The sequence below is a fragment of the Vigna unguiculata genome, chromosome 2 (assembly GCF_004118075.2).
Source record: "Vigna unguiculata cultivar IT97K-499-35 chromosome 2, ASM411807v1, whole genome shotgun sequence".
In the NCBI taxonomy this organism is placed as follows: Eukaryota; Viridiplantae; Streptophyta; class Magnoliopsida; order Fabales; family Fabaceae; genus Vigna; species Vigna unguiculata.
The window spans coordinates 942,244-961,826 of NC_040280.1; the positions used below are offsets into that span (position 1 = coordinate 942,244).

Here is a 19,583-nt window from a genome sequence, read left to right on the forward strand (position 1 = left end):
CGAGCAGGTATCGGATAGTCCCAAGTTTGGCCTATGAATATCCTAGTCCAGGGCGCTATTATGAACTATCCAGATATTCACCTACTTGGTAAAACTTTCTTAGACCCCACCATGGTCCCTGCCTTTCATCCCGCAGTGTACCAAACTGTGACTTCCCAAATACAAACACTTTGACACTGGTTTAATCTCAACTTATTGAAACCAAACTTAACTCTTACTTAACTGACATACTCTTGGATATTTTCAAAGGTCATTAAATGTGATGACTATCAATTCATGTCATTGTATAAAGTATACAAAGAATATAAAACAACGATAAAATGTACATACAATTTTCTTATATCCAAGCTCACTGAATAAAATAATATATACTTTCACTTCACATTTATTTATTTTTAATTGTAAAAATAATGATAAAATAAGAATCAAAGCAAGAACTTTAAATAAATAATTAGATAAGGGTAAGAACGTTATAAATAAACAAAAATATAAATGAAACAGGACCAGTACGTAATTGGAGATTAAATAAAATAAATAAACAGGACCAGTGCATAACTGGAGATAAATTAAATTAAATTAAATAAATAAATAGGACCAGTGCGTAACTGGAGATAAATAAAATAAACTAAATAAATAGGACCAGTGCGTAATTGGAGATAAATAAAATAAAATAAATAAATAGGACCAGTGCGTAACTGGAGGTAAATAAAATAAAATAAATAAATAGGACCAATGTGTAACTGGAGATAAATAAAATAAAATAAATAAATAGGACCAGTGCGTATTTGAAGATAAATAAAATAAAATAAATAAATAGGATCAGTACATATTTGGAGATTAAATAAAATAAGTAAACAAGATCCGTGTATAATTAGAGATTAAATAAAATAAATATAAGAGGATAATAAATGAAAATAAGTTAAATAAAAGTAAATAGAATAATATATGAGTCAAAATAAATAAAAGATTAATATAAAACTCATGAGCTTATCAAGATTAATATATAAGAGCTTAACCTCACTCCCCCTTACCTTATTGATTGAAGAGCACACTACTAATATTTGAAGAGGACTAAGATCTCTTTGAATCTTTGCTCTAAACTTTCTCTCTCTCTTCTTTCTCTTTCTCTTTCTCTTTCTCTCTATTCTTTCTTTCTTTCTCTCTCCCCTTTTCTTTCTTTGTTTCTTTCTTTCCCTCCTTCTCACTTTTTCTCCTTTTCTTTCTCTCTCCCGTAACTTCTCATCTCATGCGTATATATAAGCCTATACATGCTTATCTTTCTCAAGTCATCATTACCTACATTAATTAATGTTTATCTCTTAGGTCTTTTTTTTTCTTCTTCTTATCTTTTCTCATCTTATCTTCTTTTTTTTTCTTTTCTTCTTATCTTTTCTTCTTATCTTCTTATCTCTTCTTTTTTTTCTATATTTTTTTACACACCTATTTAATAAAATTTAAATTAATATATTTTTTTTACGTAATATTTTTTTAATATATATATATATACATATTTATTAGTTTTGTTTTCTTCTTATTGTTATTCTTAATAAGTAAAAACATGATAAAATATATTTTTTACTGTTTAAACTACATCATAATAAAATATGAAACATTAGTAAAAATAGAAGATTTTCTAATTGTTTTATTTAAAATAAATAATACAATTTATTAAAAAATAGGGATGTTACAGATAGCAAGTCTTTAGTTTCAATTCTAGAATCTTCACCTTTTTATTTTGTGCATACCGTTTTTCATAACCATGATCTTGTTCTCCAGGTTGTTTCTCCTTACCTCAAATATATGAGAGTTTCTCCCTCTCTGCAATATGCATTTTCATTATTTGTGATCATATGTCATAATTTGCTTCACTAAGAATGATTCTAGAATTGAAAACACTCTCATGTTGAATGATGACAAGAGTTGAGGTAGACCCAAACTATTTGGGTGTTGATAGTTTGTCAAACATCTTTTTAGGTTCGCGCTACAAGGGTCCTAAAATTCAGAATATGATGGATGAAAGAATAAGGCTCCTGATACCATATTGTAAAATAGGGTTTTATTAGCTTTTCATCATGATTACAAAAATTATATATATATATATATATATATATATATATATATATATATATATAGTAACAGAGAAATATATCATTGAAAAATAAAGACAAATCTTTATAATTAAGTCAATCCCTATATTGAAGCTAATCCCTATGATGCAACAAATCAATCTATATTTGGTAATTTATAGTATAGTGAATCAATTAGAAATCTCAACATTTATTGGGAATCAAATTAGTAATCTTAAATTTAATATTAATAGTTGAATTAAACGCTTATTATTAGGTCAAAACATATTTTTAATGATCAAAATGTAACTTTTTCAACTTAAAAGTGTAGCAATTCAAACATCGAGATTTGATTATGACTTTGTCCATCTAACATATGTCATGATACAATTGATTCGCCTTCGACATATTTTGCCTCTATGATGAAATATCTAAATTTAAAAACAATCTTGAATCCTTAAAGTTGTGAGTAACCAATAAATTAATAGTTTAAGCAAGTTACTGGTTTAAGTAGTACTAAATTTGGTTTCTTTAAATAAAGTGTCAAGTTTGAGTTTTGAAAAGGGAAAAACATGGCTACGAAGGAAATTTGCACCAAGATGTAGTCAACATGGTAATGAGTAAGGCAACACTACTCATCTCTTTGTTGTGTTTTAAAGGCAACAATCAAATGTAAGTCTCACATTACATAGATTGTCTCAACAAAATTAACGTCATGTTTCTTTCTAGGAATGCAATGTGTACGAGGATGGAATAGCGAGGGACGAATGTGTTTCTTTTGGATGATTTGAGGGTATATGTGATGAATGATTTGAGTGAGGAACAGGATGAAAGATCCTCAACAATATAAGGGGATCACAAAGAAAAACTATATTTCCAAAGTAAGTTTTACACAAAAATTCTCTTTGAACTTTGAATATCTAAGACAATCCAAGGAGGAAGAGAAAATAAATACTAAATGTCTTTATTTTAAGGCTTACATAGTCATTTGGTCCTAGGTTTGGTTAAGATTTTTCAATTTGGTCCTACTTTAGGATTTTTGTTCAATTTGATCCTAAATTTTGAATATATCATTCAATTAAGTCCTTTTACTTAACTCCGTTAAAATGGTTAACAAAATGATGTATATGTGTCACTCTTCCAATGACGTGGTGCACTGTACAATGATGTGGCCATTTATTTACTATGACAGAATGACAAGGTGTTTAATTGAAAAGGGGATAGGGTTTTCATTTGTCATGAAGCAATTAGGGTCTTCTTCACCTACATCCTCACCTCCAACTACAGCTTAACACTATTTTATACCTGCACCCACACCCTCACCTCCAACTTCAAATTCAAATTGTTCTAAACCTGTACCAACAACATCCCTTAAAACAATCTTTGTATCCAGTTCTACCTCATAATCACGTACAAGTTTAGATACAACTTCATCATTAGCCCCTTTCTCTTTGTCCACAACTTCACCCTCTTTCTCACCTCCTATTGTATGGCCAACTTGACTACTATCACCACTCTCTAAAGGTCCATGGACACCACATTCACTTTCTACTATATTGTCCACAACTTCCGCTTCATCCACTCCATGCACCACAAACAAGTGAACTTCGCCATAACGGTTAGCCATGTTCACCATATTAATTGCACCATTGTCATTAGACAACAAGTGCAACATCTGCTCAATTGAATACCATAACCCATTAACACTAATATACCCCATTTCCTTAATTGACTCTAACACTTCAAAATAACTCCATCGATCATGATCACATGACCAATTAGTTGTTTCCCCACCAATATATTTAAAATATTCATCATGGCAAGGTGTCCACCGTGGTGGACCACAACCTCGAATCTTTGGTCAAGCATCCCAAAGATCGATAGACGGACAAAGCCTGAAAAATATTAACAATGTTTAAAATGGGAGACCACTTACACAATCAAAATTGTATTAAAGGTTAGTGGGCACAGAAACCCCACATCATTTTGGACCAAACCCACCACCAAAAACTGACAAACAAAGAATTTAAAATTGGGGGACAAAAATTTCTACTCTATCGACAATTATAACTCAATTAAAACTGACAAAACTCATGCACAAATAAAACGGAGCAAAAACCCAAATCAAAATAGATAGCCAGAAAAATATCTCAATAAATTTTATTGTTCTTTATTATATTTATTTTATATTTTATTATTTATTAACATTAAAAATTATATTTTATAAAAGAAATAAAAATCAATCTAATTTTTTTTAAAAGTTATTAAAAAAATTTGGGACCATGCCCTCCTTAATGTCTTCTAAAATATGTCATTATATATATATATATATATATATATATATATATATATATATATATATTTCGTAATAGAATATAAAATATTTACAATATCTCAATTTTGATTTTCTAATTCTAAAATAATAACTAATTTCTAAAATTTAAAGATGTCTTTAGAAACGTAAATGTTTTTTAAAAACTAATTTAAATAAAAAAGTTATTAGGTAAATATTTTCAACAATGAATCATATAATAAATCTTAAAAGAGATCCTACAAACCATAAATGAAGTCATAAATGAGGCCGCCTTCGAGAAGCCTGCTATTGAATCTAATGATAGTGAATTTGAAACTGGTCTGGATGAAATTGGACTTGACCAACAAGATATTATCCTCAAATCATCAGAAAATGTTATCAATCTTGATGTCAATATTAGCGAGTTGAAAAATTTTCCTTATTTATCAACACATACCAGTTAAATCAAGTTCAGTATGTGCTCTTTACCCTTCATTACATTTTACATAATGGTCAATCGACAATCACGTGAACGAATTGAAAATAGTCGTCAAATAACTTTAGTGTTTTTTTTTTCTCAAAATAAAGTCATAAAATTATTGATTTTTGATTTTCTCCATTTAAAATGTTAATTTAGGTGTAATGTCAACTTAAATAAGCGCAAACTTAAATAAATATATACTGTATTTATAAATAAAATAAAATATTCTTTTTAAATAAAATTGATCCAACAAAAACTCATAATTTGTATAATTTACCCAAATCAACCAATAATTTAAATAATCACCGTATAACTAACTCAATAAATTAAATGATGAAATATAAAAATTAAAATATTAAATATGAATTATACTAAATGAATTAAATTGAATCCAACTCCATCCAAGACAACCATGATCAACCTCCTCACTGCATATCTCATAAAATGTCGCAACTTTTTATAAACTTAACCAATGACATTTGGCAATGGTTGATTGGGGTTGTCTTATGATGCTTGTAAGGAGTCTGAGGCGGTAATCTTCTATTCATGTAAACACGTGTAATCAGGTTTTTAATTTCAATATTTTCTAAAATTAATATTTATACTACTAAATTGAAAATTCTAAAATATATAGTAACTAAGTTTAAATTTTAAATATAAAAACATGTAAATATACAATAACAAATTTTTTTAAAACAATAAATTTATAAATCTTTATTCTTTCATAATATTCATTTTTTTTATTATTTAATTTAAAACTTAGATTAATACTTAAATTTTCAATTAAAATTATATAAATGTCAAAATAAAAAATAATTTACATACATCTTCTACTTTTAAGTAACTTTTTTTTAAAATTATCATAGTCAAATAATATCAAAATTATTCTTGGATACAACATATATCAACATGTTTCTTTGCTTTTAATTCAAAGTTTTCTTTCACAACAATTTTTCTTCCAAATACAGGATTTATAAAAAAACTTCAAAAGAGTTAGGAATCCAACATTAAACAAATAGGAGTATTGAATAGAGAGATGTAAAATGTATAATATGAAAAAAAAAAACCCATAAAATAGTAATCACAATTTTGAGTTGAAGATGGCATAAAGTCTCATATATGATTTGATTCATACCTCATTCAATCTAATCTCTCCGCAATAATACTTGCACTTGAAGATCCAAAAGAAATTAATTGAAACATGAAATTATGAGCAGCTATAGGATTTCCTTTAACAGAATTATTGCTACATATTGTAAATGATTAACAAAATCAGTTTCCAACAGAAAATCTTTTGAATGGATACATGGTACAATTACAGTACATATTGAAGGTTCCTGTTGATGAAGTGGGTAACCAAGTCCAAGACACCCACCATGACCACAACCCTACCACCACATCACTTTCAAACATCCATGTTTTCCAACACTCTTCCTCATAGTGTTTTCATGGAATCTTTCAAAACATCAATGCTCGTTTAATCATGCACCATGGACAAAACAAAGGTAAAATTAAATAACGAGTTCGAAGAGCCAATACATGTTCGGTTACATGTCTCAGAATTTGATTCGTATCACCTCAAAACACCCTCCCTCTGTTTAGCTTCTACTATCACTGGTTCAAACTAAAAAAATACTACCACACTTTTGGTGGCTCTCATTCAAGTATTTCAAAACTTTCCACCTAATAATGAACTCTCCTTAACTAAGACCTGATTCATATTATAATTCTCCACTTTCTTTTGTCTCAAATTGTTTTTTTTTTCAAGAATTTAGTTCAAATAATCTGTTCATAGAATATAGGTTTCAGAAAATTATATCCTTAGCATTTTAGATATGTAAATATTTATGTGACAAGAGCATTTTGAATTTTTTTATGGAAATTTTATAAAGACTTCAGTTGTCGAATGCAGGGATTCAGAAAACTAACCCCACAACCAGGTGTTCGTTTCATCAATGGTTCGATGTAATTTTGGCACGTTTTGCACAACATTTTAAACATGAATTTAAGTCTAACAGTTTTATAAAATTCACTTGTAAAACTTATACAGTGAAAATTTGTTATATATATATATATATATAAAATATATAATAGTGAGTATTAAATTAAATATTTATGAATGATATTTAAGTAAATGATATTATAAATTTAACAAATAATAAATCTAGGAGGTCAATTTTTTAAATAATTTTAGTTATAGGTAAATTTTAAATCTAATTCAATCATATAAATGTTATAAATAAGTTTTACAATTATTTTTAATTCAGTGACGGATTTTTTTAGGATTGAGGTGCTCAACCCCTTAATTTTTTTCTTTATATGTTTAAATTTAATGTATAATTTAGAACACTTTTTTATTTTAATATATTTTATATTTTTCGCATCCCTAAAATTTTGATATATCTATAATTAGAAGCGAATCTTCTTTAGGGTTGAGGGGCCTTGACCCCAAATATTTTTTATATGTTTACATTTAATGTATAATTTAGAAATTGTTTTTCTAATTTTAATATTTATATATTTGAAAAAAATTTATATATTCATAATTATATATAAAAAAGATTTTTTTTTATTATTTATGTAAGACCCACTTTTATTGAGTGTCCTAATGTTAAGGGCTGCCTCACTGTTGGGCCTAAAGGCTGGTCCATAGGGTGTCAAGGCCCCTAAAGCAGCCAAGTCCCTCAATTGCAAGTCATTCTGAAAAATCAATGCCCTAATCACCTATTTTCTCTCCACAAAACCTCTGCTAGGGTTTCGAAGTATGCTTAGATTCACGTTCAACTTGACCTTGGTTCGACTCACTTTTGCAAGTCTGGTTCTAGAGCTGCTGTGCTCCGTGGTTAAATATCGAAGTCTCGAATAACCCCTTTCCAAGTAAGGGAAGCTAGGGTTCGCTTGTTTATTTCAATTTGTTACTTGTTTTGATTATGTTTCATGATGGCATGACTTGATTGATGATTCTAATTGATTGGAAACCTGTTTAAACATTGTTTGGCCTGAATGCTTGTTTGCTGCACGTGAGAATAGTGGTAAGTACTGTTTTTCTCGCCCAAGTGAGCGTGTCTCGCTTAGGCGAGACTAATAGAGGCTCGCCCAAGATCTTCTGCTTGAATTGTCGCTCAGGCGACGAGTTTGCAATTTTTGAGCGAGGGTGATCTCGCTGAGGCGAGAAGGGGCTCGCCTGAGCAAGAGATCGCAGAAGCTGTTGTCCCACTCCTCGAGCCCTCGCTTAGGCGAGAAGGGGCTCACCTGAGCGAGAGGATCTCCCTCACCTGAGCGAGACCTTTTAGCCTGACCGAGACTGGGGGCAGCTTTTGGTACTATTGTTGAGTGGTTCACTGATGTGTTGCTTGCTTGTTTGATCTAAATGCTTTACTAGAAGGGTTGAGGGATGATGCCATGGTTACAGTATGAGGTTGAGATGGAAATAAAATGTTGCTTTATTGTGTATGAATTGGGAAATGGGAGTTGTATGATTGGTGGTGTATATACATATGCATGTCAACATGATATTAGTATTTATGGGAACTCTCTTATTGGTTGGTGACACATATACAAAGTCTGAGTAGGACGTAATTCCATGACTCTTGTAGTGAGAGTTCATGGTGGTGCCTCAACTAATGGACGTAATCCCATGGACCTTCCTATTGGGAGTCCGTGGTGGTGCCTCATCTAATGGACTTAATTCCATGAACCTCGGGATGAGGGTTCATGGTGGTGCCTCAACATAAGGATGTAATTCCACGAGGGGTATCGTGGTGGTGCCTCAAGGCCAGGACATAATTCCACGGAGATCTCGTGGTGGTGCCTCATGTAAGGATGTAATTCCGCCTCATGGTGATGCCTCACTGCTAGGATGTAATTCCATAGTTTGGTGGTGGTGCCTCATCGCATGTATCCGGACAGTCGAGTCAAAAAGTCTTAAGTGGTTTGGGTATATCATGTGTGGATATCTGTTAATTATGTTTGGTTTTGAACTTACCTGCTGAGTGTTATTATATTGGGAGTCCCTGGTGGTGCCTCATCTAATGGACTTAATTCCATGAACCTCGGGATGAGGGTTCATGGTGGTGCCTCAACATAAGGATGTAATTCCACGGGGGGTATCATGGTGGTGCCTCAAGGCCAGGACATAATTCCACGGAGGTCTCGTGGTGGTGCCTCATGTAAGGATGTAATTCCGCCTCATGGTGATGCCTCACTGCTAGGATGTAATTCCATAGTTTGGTGGTGGTGCCTCATCGCATGTATCCGGACAGTCGAGTCAAAAAGTCTTAAGTGGTTTGGGTATATCATGTGTGGATATCTGTTAATTATGTTTGGTTTTGAACTTACCTGCTGAGTGTTATTATATAAGGATCTGTTACACTAGCTTACCCTTTCGCTCGCTTGTATGTTGTGTGTGACTTTCTCCATTGCGATGATCATCAATTTTATTGATGTGAGCAGATGTGAGAACCCCTGGCAGTGGTAATGATAGTAGAGATGCTGCAGCTTAATGGTTATGGACATGTATTGAGCTCACTATGGGGCCCGCGGCTGAAGGAATTTATTTAGTTAGAATTTCTCTTGTTTTGGAAAAAACCTTATGTTGTTTTTGAACTATTGTATTGATGATAGGCAGTGTGGCGCCTCTTTTCTTTATTATGAATAGGTTTGGGATACCGTGTACCTTCATATACCGATTTCCGTACTCTTTGGATATTTATATATATGACGTTTTATTAAATTGGATTTATCTATTTAAAATGAGGCGTTACAATTTATATATATTTTACATTACAATATAATTATTTACTGATTTTTTAAACATGAATAATTATTTTAATATGCATTTTCTATACAATTATCCTAACAATTTGTTGTTTTTTCTCTATCATCAGGCATTATTTTCTTATATTTTTTTCATTTATTTAACAAATGTTTTTCTCCATCATATTTGTAGTGATTATCCCTTATATTTATTTTTTTTAAAAAATTGCTTGTATTTTTTTAAATTTGATATTACCAAAAAATTATAAATGTTATTAATTCAACCAACTTAAAAAAATATGTTAATCACTATCATAAACAGTAATACACATGTATTACTTATTTCTAAGTCAGAAACAACCTATATTTTTTCAAATTTCATATTATCTTAAAATTAGTAAAATGATTAATTTATAATATAGTATACTATAGATATTTAAAATACGGGTATATAATAGAGTCTATCTTCATGCTAATTTATATAAAGATTGTCACTTCCAAAATATTTGTTAAATATCCGTTATTGCATGTTGAATTTCAGTCATTTATCAATAATTTGTTGCATTTTTAACGAAAATTTACAAATAAATTTTTTGATAACACTATGTCGTTTCTTGCCTCTAATTTATCGGTGACTATTATAATTACAGTGTTGTATTTCCTTATTGGCCTTACAAAAGTAGCTCAACAAAAAGAGACCCTTGAATTCATGGATTTTAAAAGTAAAATCTTTTTCCCAGGGTTTCCTTTTAAAATTAAAACTTGTAATCGTTTAAATGTTTCTTAGCTTTAATCAATAAATCTTTTACTATATTTAGGAATGCAGCGTAAACAAATCAACTAAACAAGTAAAAGATTTACAAGCGCAGAAATGGATGAAATTCCATGCAACAAAATCTAAAGAAAAAGAGAGATCTCACACAGTAGCCAAATGAAGAGGATGAAGTCTTTTTTGATTATCGTCATTGAATCTAGGAATCAAAGTCAAAGATGAAATATGAGACCATTGAAATCACATATTGAAAATGACGGAGACAAAATTGGAGAATAAATTCCCAAGTGTGGAATTAAGGTTAAACCACACATTTAATAATGTAATGAAGAGATTAATGTCACTTAATTTGATATATTGTAATATCTTAAATCAAGGTGATTTTGGTTGGCATGATGAGAAAAAGATAGTAATAATGAATAATGAGCCTTTTTTTTTAATTAATATATAAAGTTAATGTCTATGTTTTTTCTTATTACAAGCTTCTCGTTAAGTGGTTTGATGAACTATTCAAAACATTTTACTCATGTTAATGATTAAAAAGTTCCTAATGACCCAATATTAAGAAATTCAATTATGTTAAGTTAATTTATAGTTCTAAATATAAATGTGTGCTTTTCAATTATTCGAATTGTTGAAAATCATTTTATCTAAAAAGTTATTAATTTTGATAATTATTTAAAATACTTTATATTTAAAGTTCACACATAAAGAACAATTAGCGGTTCGGTTAGTCATTATATAGTGGCTTAATGAAAATGAATCACTCACTATTAAGGTAACTCTGACTTTGGCTCCTGAAAGCAGTGTGATTAATGTGAAACGAAACCAAAAAGGTGTTTCCAATAGTGTATAGGTGGGGACTGTTGCAAATAGTTGTCACACACTTTATGTTGCTGTGATGGAAGATAGATCGTGTGGTGCAGATGAATCATGTGGCCATCCATGCGGATACATTCAATTCGGTGAAGAAATTTCGTTTTATGATTATGCAATATTATTTCATACCAATTTACCTATATTCCACTAGACTTTAATAGGTATTTAGATGAAATTTCCTAATCGACACATTAATTTGTGATGTGATTAACATTATTTATAATATAAGTTAATAAATTTATAATACATAATGTTTAACTTTTTTTTTATTTGTTAGACTTAAATTTATATAAACATTCCCAATAAATTTTCTTTAAATGTGAATTTCTTCGTATTAATACATCTTTTGGATGAAAACATTTTAAATCTCGAATATCTTCTAATTGTTTTGTTGATCAATGTAACAACATATTTATCTGAATTTTTTTATCAAGAAGTCTTTCAATATAAAAATTATTATGTATTGGTTTGAACAGTTAATCATAATGATAAACTATAAAGTCTTACACTATAGATAGATAAAGAATTAATAATACTAATAATTTAAAAGTATAAATTACTCAACTTTCTTAAATTTATATAAAAAAAAGTTTGAACTCACGTTTAAATTCACAATAAAGAAAATTTACTATAAATTGTTATTTAATTTTAAATTTAGCTGTAAATTGTAAGATAAAGTTTCTACCTTAATGATTATATATATTAATAATGTTTGTGGCAATGGGTGAATATTTAGGTAATAATAGTTGAATATTAATAAAAAGGATGATGGGATAGAGATTGGGAAAAAAAGAGCAGTGGAATTCCCATAATATCCCTCACTCATAAAAGTGGTGGCACTGTTACCTTACAGACCCCTTTACCCAAAAAAAAAAGTATAAACAAACCACTCCTATCGTACGGAACACAAGTGGCCACTGCCAAACGAAACCTCTTGGATTCTTCTATACCTCTTTCAACGCCCAAACTCTCCTCCAAACTCACTGTATTTACCATTCCTGCCACTCCCACACCAACAAACACTTTAACAACGCAACATAACCTTCACAAACAACATTACAATGCAATACAACCCTTGCAAGAAAGAAACCTAAAACCAAAAAATTTCAATTAAAAAAAAAAAATCATAGAGGTTCTCTCTCAGATCTGAGTTTAACAAATTTCACACTTCCTCTGATGGATATTTGTGGTTTTTGTTTTCGTTAATCCCTTCCGAGGAAAGAGGCTTTGATTTTGTGGAATTCGAATTGGGAGATCCTTTTCCTATTTTTGGTTCTGATTTTGGTGGAAAATGGAAAAGGTGGCTGCGCCTCCGATTCTGATGCAGCGGAAGCGCGATCTGTCGTACGGCGTCGTTGCGGGGAGTCCGAACGAGAGCTGGAAGTGGGAGTGGGACAGCGTGCGGTTCGCGGGGAAGGCTCCGAGCGACGACGTCGTGTTCGAGGAGGAGGGCGTCGCGGCCGTGGCTCCCCTGCAGCTCAACCTCGCGGGGAGGGTGAGCGGCGGTGGTAACAAGAGAGTGCGCTCGGGGTCGCCCGGAACGGCGACGTATCCGATGTGTCAGGTGGATAACTGCAGGGAGGATCTGTCGAAGGCGAAGGACTATCACAGGAGGCACAAGGTGTGCGAGGCGCATAGCAAAGCCTCCAAGGCGCTTCTCTCCAACCAGATGCAAAGGTTTTGTCAGCAGTGTAGTAGGTTTCACCCGCTGTCCGAGTTTGACGAGGGGAAACGGAGTTGCCGCCGTAGACTCGCTGGACACAACCGCCGCCGGAGGAAAACGCAGCCGGAGGATGTTACTTCCGCCACGCAGGCCCCCGCCGCCGCCGTCGCAGCAGCAGCAAATTTGGAAATCTTCAACTTGTTGACTGCAATAGCCGGAGCTTCGCAGGGTGAGAATTGTTCGTTCAATTCAATTTTTGTTTAATTGATCGATTGATTAATTTATACTTTTTGTTGTTTTAAATAAGTTAATTCTAGTTCAACTCAATTCGAACAATAATAAGTACACGTTAAAGGCTTATTTATTTATTTCATAAGTATTTAGATTTATGTGGAATCTATGAAAAATCATTAATCATTAGGGTGTAATTGCTCCGTATTCAGTCAAAGTTAACCCTACAAAGCATTAAAAACAATGATTTAGTTTTTTTTTTCTTTCTGTAATTGGTGGATTTCAATCCTCATCCTAGGATCTAAGTTTCATAAAGAGGGTCTAATTCATTAATTTTTAGTATTACGAAAACTAAATTTATTTGTTTTGGTCTAAGGTCATCACATCAGGCATGTGGACTAAGGTCGATATTGATCGGAAATTGAGGGATCTAAGAAAATTTATTTTACCTAAATAAATAACTATATTTTCGAAATGAAAGCTGATATCTAAAAAGTGATCAATAGTTTCTTTATTTGGGTTTTGCAGAGACAATTACGATTATTTTTTTCTCTTTTTAAAACCGCACGCAAGGCTCTATCAGTTAAGAAAACAACGATTTTCTTTTCACAAAAAACTGATGCGAAAATAATTTCAAATAATAATAATTTAAATTTTCTGGGGAAAGTTATGCAAAAGTAAAAGCTAATTTTGGAAAATAATAACTTGTTTATCAGGAAAATAACATAAAACCATACTCTTGTTCATTTGGGCCTTTTGTTTCTAGGGTAAAACAAGCTTGCACTAAGTTTGTTTGGGTTGTGATGATTATTATTGTCACGTGTAGGAAAATTTGAAGAAAGATCACAAGTTCCGGATAGAGAGCAGCTTGTTCAGATTCTCAACAGGATACCTTTGCCTGCTGATCTTGCAACCAAATTGCGGGATGCTGGTAATGTCAACGGGAAAAAGGATCATGTACAATCGGAGACACCATCCTCCTATCACCATCATGACCAACTGAACCACACCCCAGCCGCCCCATTAACTATGGATTTACTTGCTGTTCTTTCCACCAGTCTGTCTGGGTCTGGCCCTGATGCCAATGCGTCCCCCTCTCAAAATCGAAGCTGGAGCAGTGATGGCGGTAGCTTTAAATCTAGGAGTAGTGCTGATCAGACGAGACAACAACACTTCTTTTCAGTTGGCGGAGAAAGAAGCAGTAGCAGTTCTCAGTCTCCAGTTGAAGATTCAGACTGCCAGGAGGATGTTAGAGTTAATTTACCGCTGCAACTCTTTAGCTCCTCCCCAGAAGAGGACAGCTTGCCTAAACTTGCATCTTCAAGAAAGTACTTCTCGTCTGACAGTAGTAACCCTGCAGAAGAGAGGTCACCATCGTCTTCTCCTCCTTCTCCTCCTGTCGTGGAGATGCAGTTTGATTTGCAGGGCGGTGCTACAGGTCTAAATCCGGAGAGCATATCTTCCGGAAGAGTAGTTAATTCAAACAAGGAAGCTAGCCAAAGTCATAGTTGTAATATATCTCTCTATCTATTTAAAGGGTCAAGTAAAAGGATCCAACAACCTAGTTGGCTTCAAAGTGTTCCATTTCAAGCTGGGTATACATCTTCGGGCTCTGATCATTCACCTCCCAGTTTGAATTCAGATGCTCAGGTAGTTTAGTTTGGAATTTTACTACCCTGTCTGCTTTTGTTTACGTGATTTGTGCTTTGCGTTATCTGTACTGTCTTTAAGCTTACTAGGTAAATAGTATTCTTGAATTGAATCTATTTTGTGGTTTTCCAACAGGATCGCACTGGTAGAATAATGTTTAAACTTTTTGACAAGCATCCAAGCCATTTCCCAGAAACATTGCGAGCACAGGTGTTTACACTTTCCTTGAAAATTTGACATGGGGTAGTTATTTTTATTATATGCTGTCAAATGTGCATATATGAATAACTTTTTTTTTCTTTCTAGATTTATAGTTGGCTTTCTAATAGGCCATCAGACATGGAGAGCTACATACGGCCTGGTTGTGTGGTCCTATCACTTTATGCTTCAATGTCTTCTGCTGCCTGGGAGAAAGTTAGTGAACTGCTGTGATGTACATTTGCTGATTTTATAATTCTATCTTGCTGATTGCTTGCATGTTGTGTTTTTTGCAGCTAGAGGAAAACTTCCTCCAACATGTTCATTCCTTAATTCAAAATTCAGATTCTGACTTTTGGAGAAGTGGAAGGTTTCTAGTTCATTCTGGCAGCCAATTGGCTTCACACAAAGATGGTGAGCATCATAACTAGTTCTAATCTGTGACTGAGGTTTAGCTCTTTTCTTTTTTAGATTGAATATTAATATGTTCAGAGCTTTGCTGTCGGGACTGTTGTTTTCTACATTGCTGGAATTTTCTTTATTAAGTAGTTGAATTAGATCCTTTTTGGTCTTGAAATTCCAGGGAAGGTACGCATATGCAAACCCTGGAGAACGTGGAAGTCGCCAGAGTTGATATCTGTGTCCCCTTTGGCAATTGTTAGTGGACAGGAAACCTCTATTTCATTGAAGGGCAGAAACCTGTCAACTCCTGGCACAAAGTCAGTAAAAAATTTCCCCTTTTTTTGGTTGTTGTAATATGCTTCTTTCTGGTCTGTTTGTCTAATATTTCTCCTTACTTTTTGCAGGATCCACTGTACGGGTACTGGCTCTTACTCATCAGCTGAAGTCATCAGATCTTCATATCCGGGTGTCATGTATGATAATATAAAGTTAAGTGGTTTTAAAGTTCAGGATGTTTCACCTGGTGTTGTGGGTCGCTTTTTTATTGAGGTATTTTTCTACATTCTCAATCTTGCACTTTATTACCCTAGCAAACTCTGCACTTGCCGACACATGCATGTCTATAAAATTTTTCATGTGTGAATGTGGTGTTGTGTATACTGATAAGAAGTGTGACCTATTTTTATGATCAGATTGAAAATGGTTTCAAGGGTAACAGTTTTCCAGTGATAATAGCTGATGAGACCATTTGCGAGGAATTGAGACCACTTGAGTCTGAATTTAACGAGGAGGAAAAAATATGCGATGCCATTTCAGAAGAGCATGAACATCATTTTGGAAGGCCGAGATCAAGGGAGGAGGCTTTGCATTTTTTGAATGAGCTTGGCTGGCTTTTCCAAAGAGAAAGGTTCTCATATGTGCATGAGGTTCCATGTTATTCGCTTGACAGATTCAAATTTGTACTCACATTTGCTGTGGAAAGAAACTGTTGCATGTTAGTCAAAACCCTTCTCGATGTACTGGTTGATAAACACTTGCAAGGGGAATCGTTGTCAACAGTGTCAGTGGAAATGTTGAATGCAATCCAACTCTTAAATAGAGCAGTGAAAAGAAAGAACATAGGCATGGTTGATTTGCTCATTCACTATTCTTTACCGGACAAAAATAGTACATCGAGGAAATATGTATTTCCTCCTAATCTTGAAGGTTCTGCTGGTATTACACCCTTGCACTTGGCAGCATGCACGGCTGGTTCTGAGAGTGTAGTTGACTCTTTAACAAGTGACCCACAGGAGGTAAATGTTTTCTCTGTACTCCATTGCTATACCATCTGTTTTCACCGAAGTAAGGGAAAAAATTAATTGGGTGTAACACAGATACCCAGGTTCCTGCGGTAGTTATTTTGGGTAAATATCATCTGCTCTCTCCTAGACGGCAGGTGGTACTGGGGATTTTCTATTTTGAACCTTGAGTTAATGCATTTCTATCCGGCTTTGATGTCTCTCCTGGTCATTTGTTTGTTTTCTTTCTTTTTGGGAAAGGGGGCAGGGGAAAATGGCAGATTGAAAATTAAAATATAAAATGGTTGAATTACCGTGCTACTTGTACGTTAGCATTATTTTCACCCTTAAATCAACTGTCTGATTGTATTTCTTGCCCTCCATTCCTTGTATTTTATCTTTAACTTGTGTTCTTGTGCTGCTTCAGATTGGCTTGAAGTGCTGGGAATCCCTTGTGGATGCTAACGGGCAGACTCCACATGCGTATGCTATAATGAGGAATAATAACTCTTATAATGTGCTGGTTGCCCGTAAACTTGCTGATAGACGAAGGGCTGAAATTTCAGTAACAATTGAGAATGAGATAGAGCAAGCCTCTCTAAGGGTAGAGCTTAACCAAAAGCAAAGTAACCTACTCAAACGAGGTCAGAGTTCTTGTGCCAAATGTGCGACTGCAGAAATTCGCTACAACAGAAGAGTTCCAGGTTCACAGGGTTTGCTTCACCGCCCCTTTATTTATTCAATGCTAGCTGTTGCTGCAGTTTGTGTATGTGTTTGTGTGTTCTTCCGTGGACGCCCTTGCGTAGGCTCAGTTGCTCCCTTCAGTTGGGAAACCCTGGATTTTGGCACAATGTAATTGGTATTGGAGATTCGGATAGAAAGGAAGTGGAAGGAATAATAAACCAGGTGGGAAACCCAATTGTTACCTTTTTCCCCTCGCATGGCAAAACTGCTTCTGTGGGGAAAATGCGGGATTTTGTGACAAGAGCCTAATATAAAACATATCGTGTGACGATGTAGAGTTGTGGAGGTGTTTGGCAGGTCAAACAACAAATTAGGACTGCCTTGTGTATAGATTCTGACTTGAATACTGCATCATTGTGCCGAGTTTAAAGGATATGACAAGCGATACCTGAATGTTCCATCTGTTGGTGTTGGAAACTCAGTTAGAGAAGTCTTCAGCTTTTTTGGCCAGATAAAACCTGACACCCCCAATTTAAAGTTGGAATGGAACGGTGAATAAGCCGCGAGCACACAATTATGAAAGCAGTAAGCATTCGGAATAAAGAGAACCGTGGTGAGTAAATGTTGGTTGTTCTTTGTGAGCTCAATATTTAGGGGTTCATTGCCTTCTTCCCAACGGTAAACCACAAAAAGTTCCATGCTTCTTTTTTTTTTTTCTTTACCTTAATTGTTCTGTTATTTTAAATCAAAATCACAAGTCCAAGTTATTCTGATGCATAAGTTTCGATACTGTAAAGTTTGATTTGAGGGTACTGATCATAGGGCTGACCATACAATATGATGAAAAAGTGTAACATATTTCAAGTTGTATCTAATTCAATTCACGTTTCAGATTTGTTTTCTATTTGCTCCTAGATTCTAGATTGTTTGGGTTCTTATGCGGATGCTTCCTCTTCACCCTGCGTCACTCTTCCAACGCAAGACATATTCAAGAAGTGGTATGCTTTACTAGTCAAATAGTGTGTTTTTGTGCATTGTTTCTTTTCAGACTCGTTGCTTTTGGGTGAGATTAAATTAACTGATAACACGAGCTTTAACTAAAGCATTGTATGCATAAAAAAATCATGAAATTCTCCATTAGATTTTAGACTCTGTTTGAAACAGAATTTAGGCCAACTACCCATGAGAATGGGATCGGCGTTCTACGTAACGTGCCTTGGAAAGTGAGACACGCGTAAAACCGTCATAGTATCCATGTGATGGGTTCACAGTACCTTGCCTCACCTTTTTGAAGTGTCCTTTGACCAGTTTTTTGGACAGCGGCACATGGTGTGAGATCAAGGGCCCATTGATTTATTACCAAAATTAATTTAACTTACTGAGATGTGATTTATTGTAAATTTTATTATTAAAGTTAAATTCAATTTATTTGTAAAATCTAAAACGAACAAGTATTTGTTCTTAGTTCCGCCTTCTAAGCGACTATCGGGTATATCATATCAATTGGTCTTTAGAGCTTGAAAAGAAAATGATATTTTAACCCACTTTTTTTGACTCACTTTTAACCTATTGCTTTAATCACCATTAGATCATCTTTTTTTATTCTTTTTAGTGATGTGATGTGATGATCTAATGGTGATTGAAGTGGTGGGTTAAAAGTGGGTCAAAAAAAGTAGGTTAAAGTATCATTGTCCGAGCTTGAAAACCCATGTTTTCGATGTGAAATGGGGAAAGTTTTCGACTTCATCAATGCGACTTTCTGATCGATATTATGCTTTTCTTGTTATACTGCTGAAAGTAGGTTGGTATGAACATTTGATTTGGTGGTATATATTTTTCAGTCATGGGTGACTTTAGACTTGTTCCATTGTAATTGAATCGATTGTGACTGATGGCAATAACTTGGACCTTATTAATTCAGTTGTCCAACACTGCGTTTGGACTGATAGTCCGAAACAGAATTGCTTGTGAATTGCGTTAAGGCTATATATGTTTCACATGATTTCACGTGAAAACATATATGCACATCCAATTATTGAAGGCATTTGAAATCATTTTAAAAGGCCAACTTGCTTATTTAAAAAGATGCAAAATAAAAGGGTAAAAGAATTTAAAATACGTAAATTTATGTTGGAAATATCTTAATAATTTAAAAAATAAATAATTAAACTAAACATCTTATTGTTATTTTTAATTTTATAAGTAGATGTTATTCATGGTCAGTGACTA

The 19,583-nt window shown here is 33.4% G+C and overlaps 1 protein-coding gene across 1 annotated transcript; it reads left to right on the forward strand.

Annotated features, from left to right (window-relative positions):
* The first annotated feature begins 12,281 nt into the window (after nt 1-12,281).
* On the forward strand, nt 12,282-18,258 carry LOC114167609 (squamosa promoter-binding-like protein 14). The gene is made up of 9 exons (XM_028052720.1): nt 12,282-13,138; nt 13,967-14,790; nt 14,926-15,000; nt 15,097-15,204; nt 15,285-15,402; nt 15,572-15,707; nt 15,795-15,939; nt 16,083-16,685; nt 17,098-18,258. The coding sequence occupies exons 1-9, from the start codon at nt 12,538-12,540 to the stop codon at nt 17,524-17,526; spliced, it is 3,039 nt and encodes a 1,012-aa protein (XP_027908521.1). The 5' UTR covers nt 12,282-12,537; the 3' UTR covers nt 17,527-18,258.
* Nucleotides 18,259-19,583: the final 1,325 nt, after the last annotated feature.

Coding starts and splice junctions, on each gene's coding strand:
- LOC114167609 (XM_028052720.1), top strand. CDS start 12,538: ATGGAAAAGGTGGCTGCGCCTCCGATTCTGATGCAGCGGAAGCGCGAT. Junction 15,001..15,096: donor CAGAAACATTGCGAGCACAG/GTGTTTACACTT, acceptor TTTTCTTTCTAG/ATTTATAGTTGGCTTTCTAA. Junction 15,940..16,082: donor TGGGTCGCTTTTTTATTGAG/GTATTTTTCTAC, acceptor TTTTATGATCAG/ATTGAAAATGGTTTCAAGGG.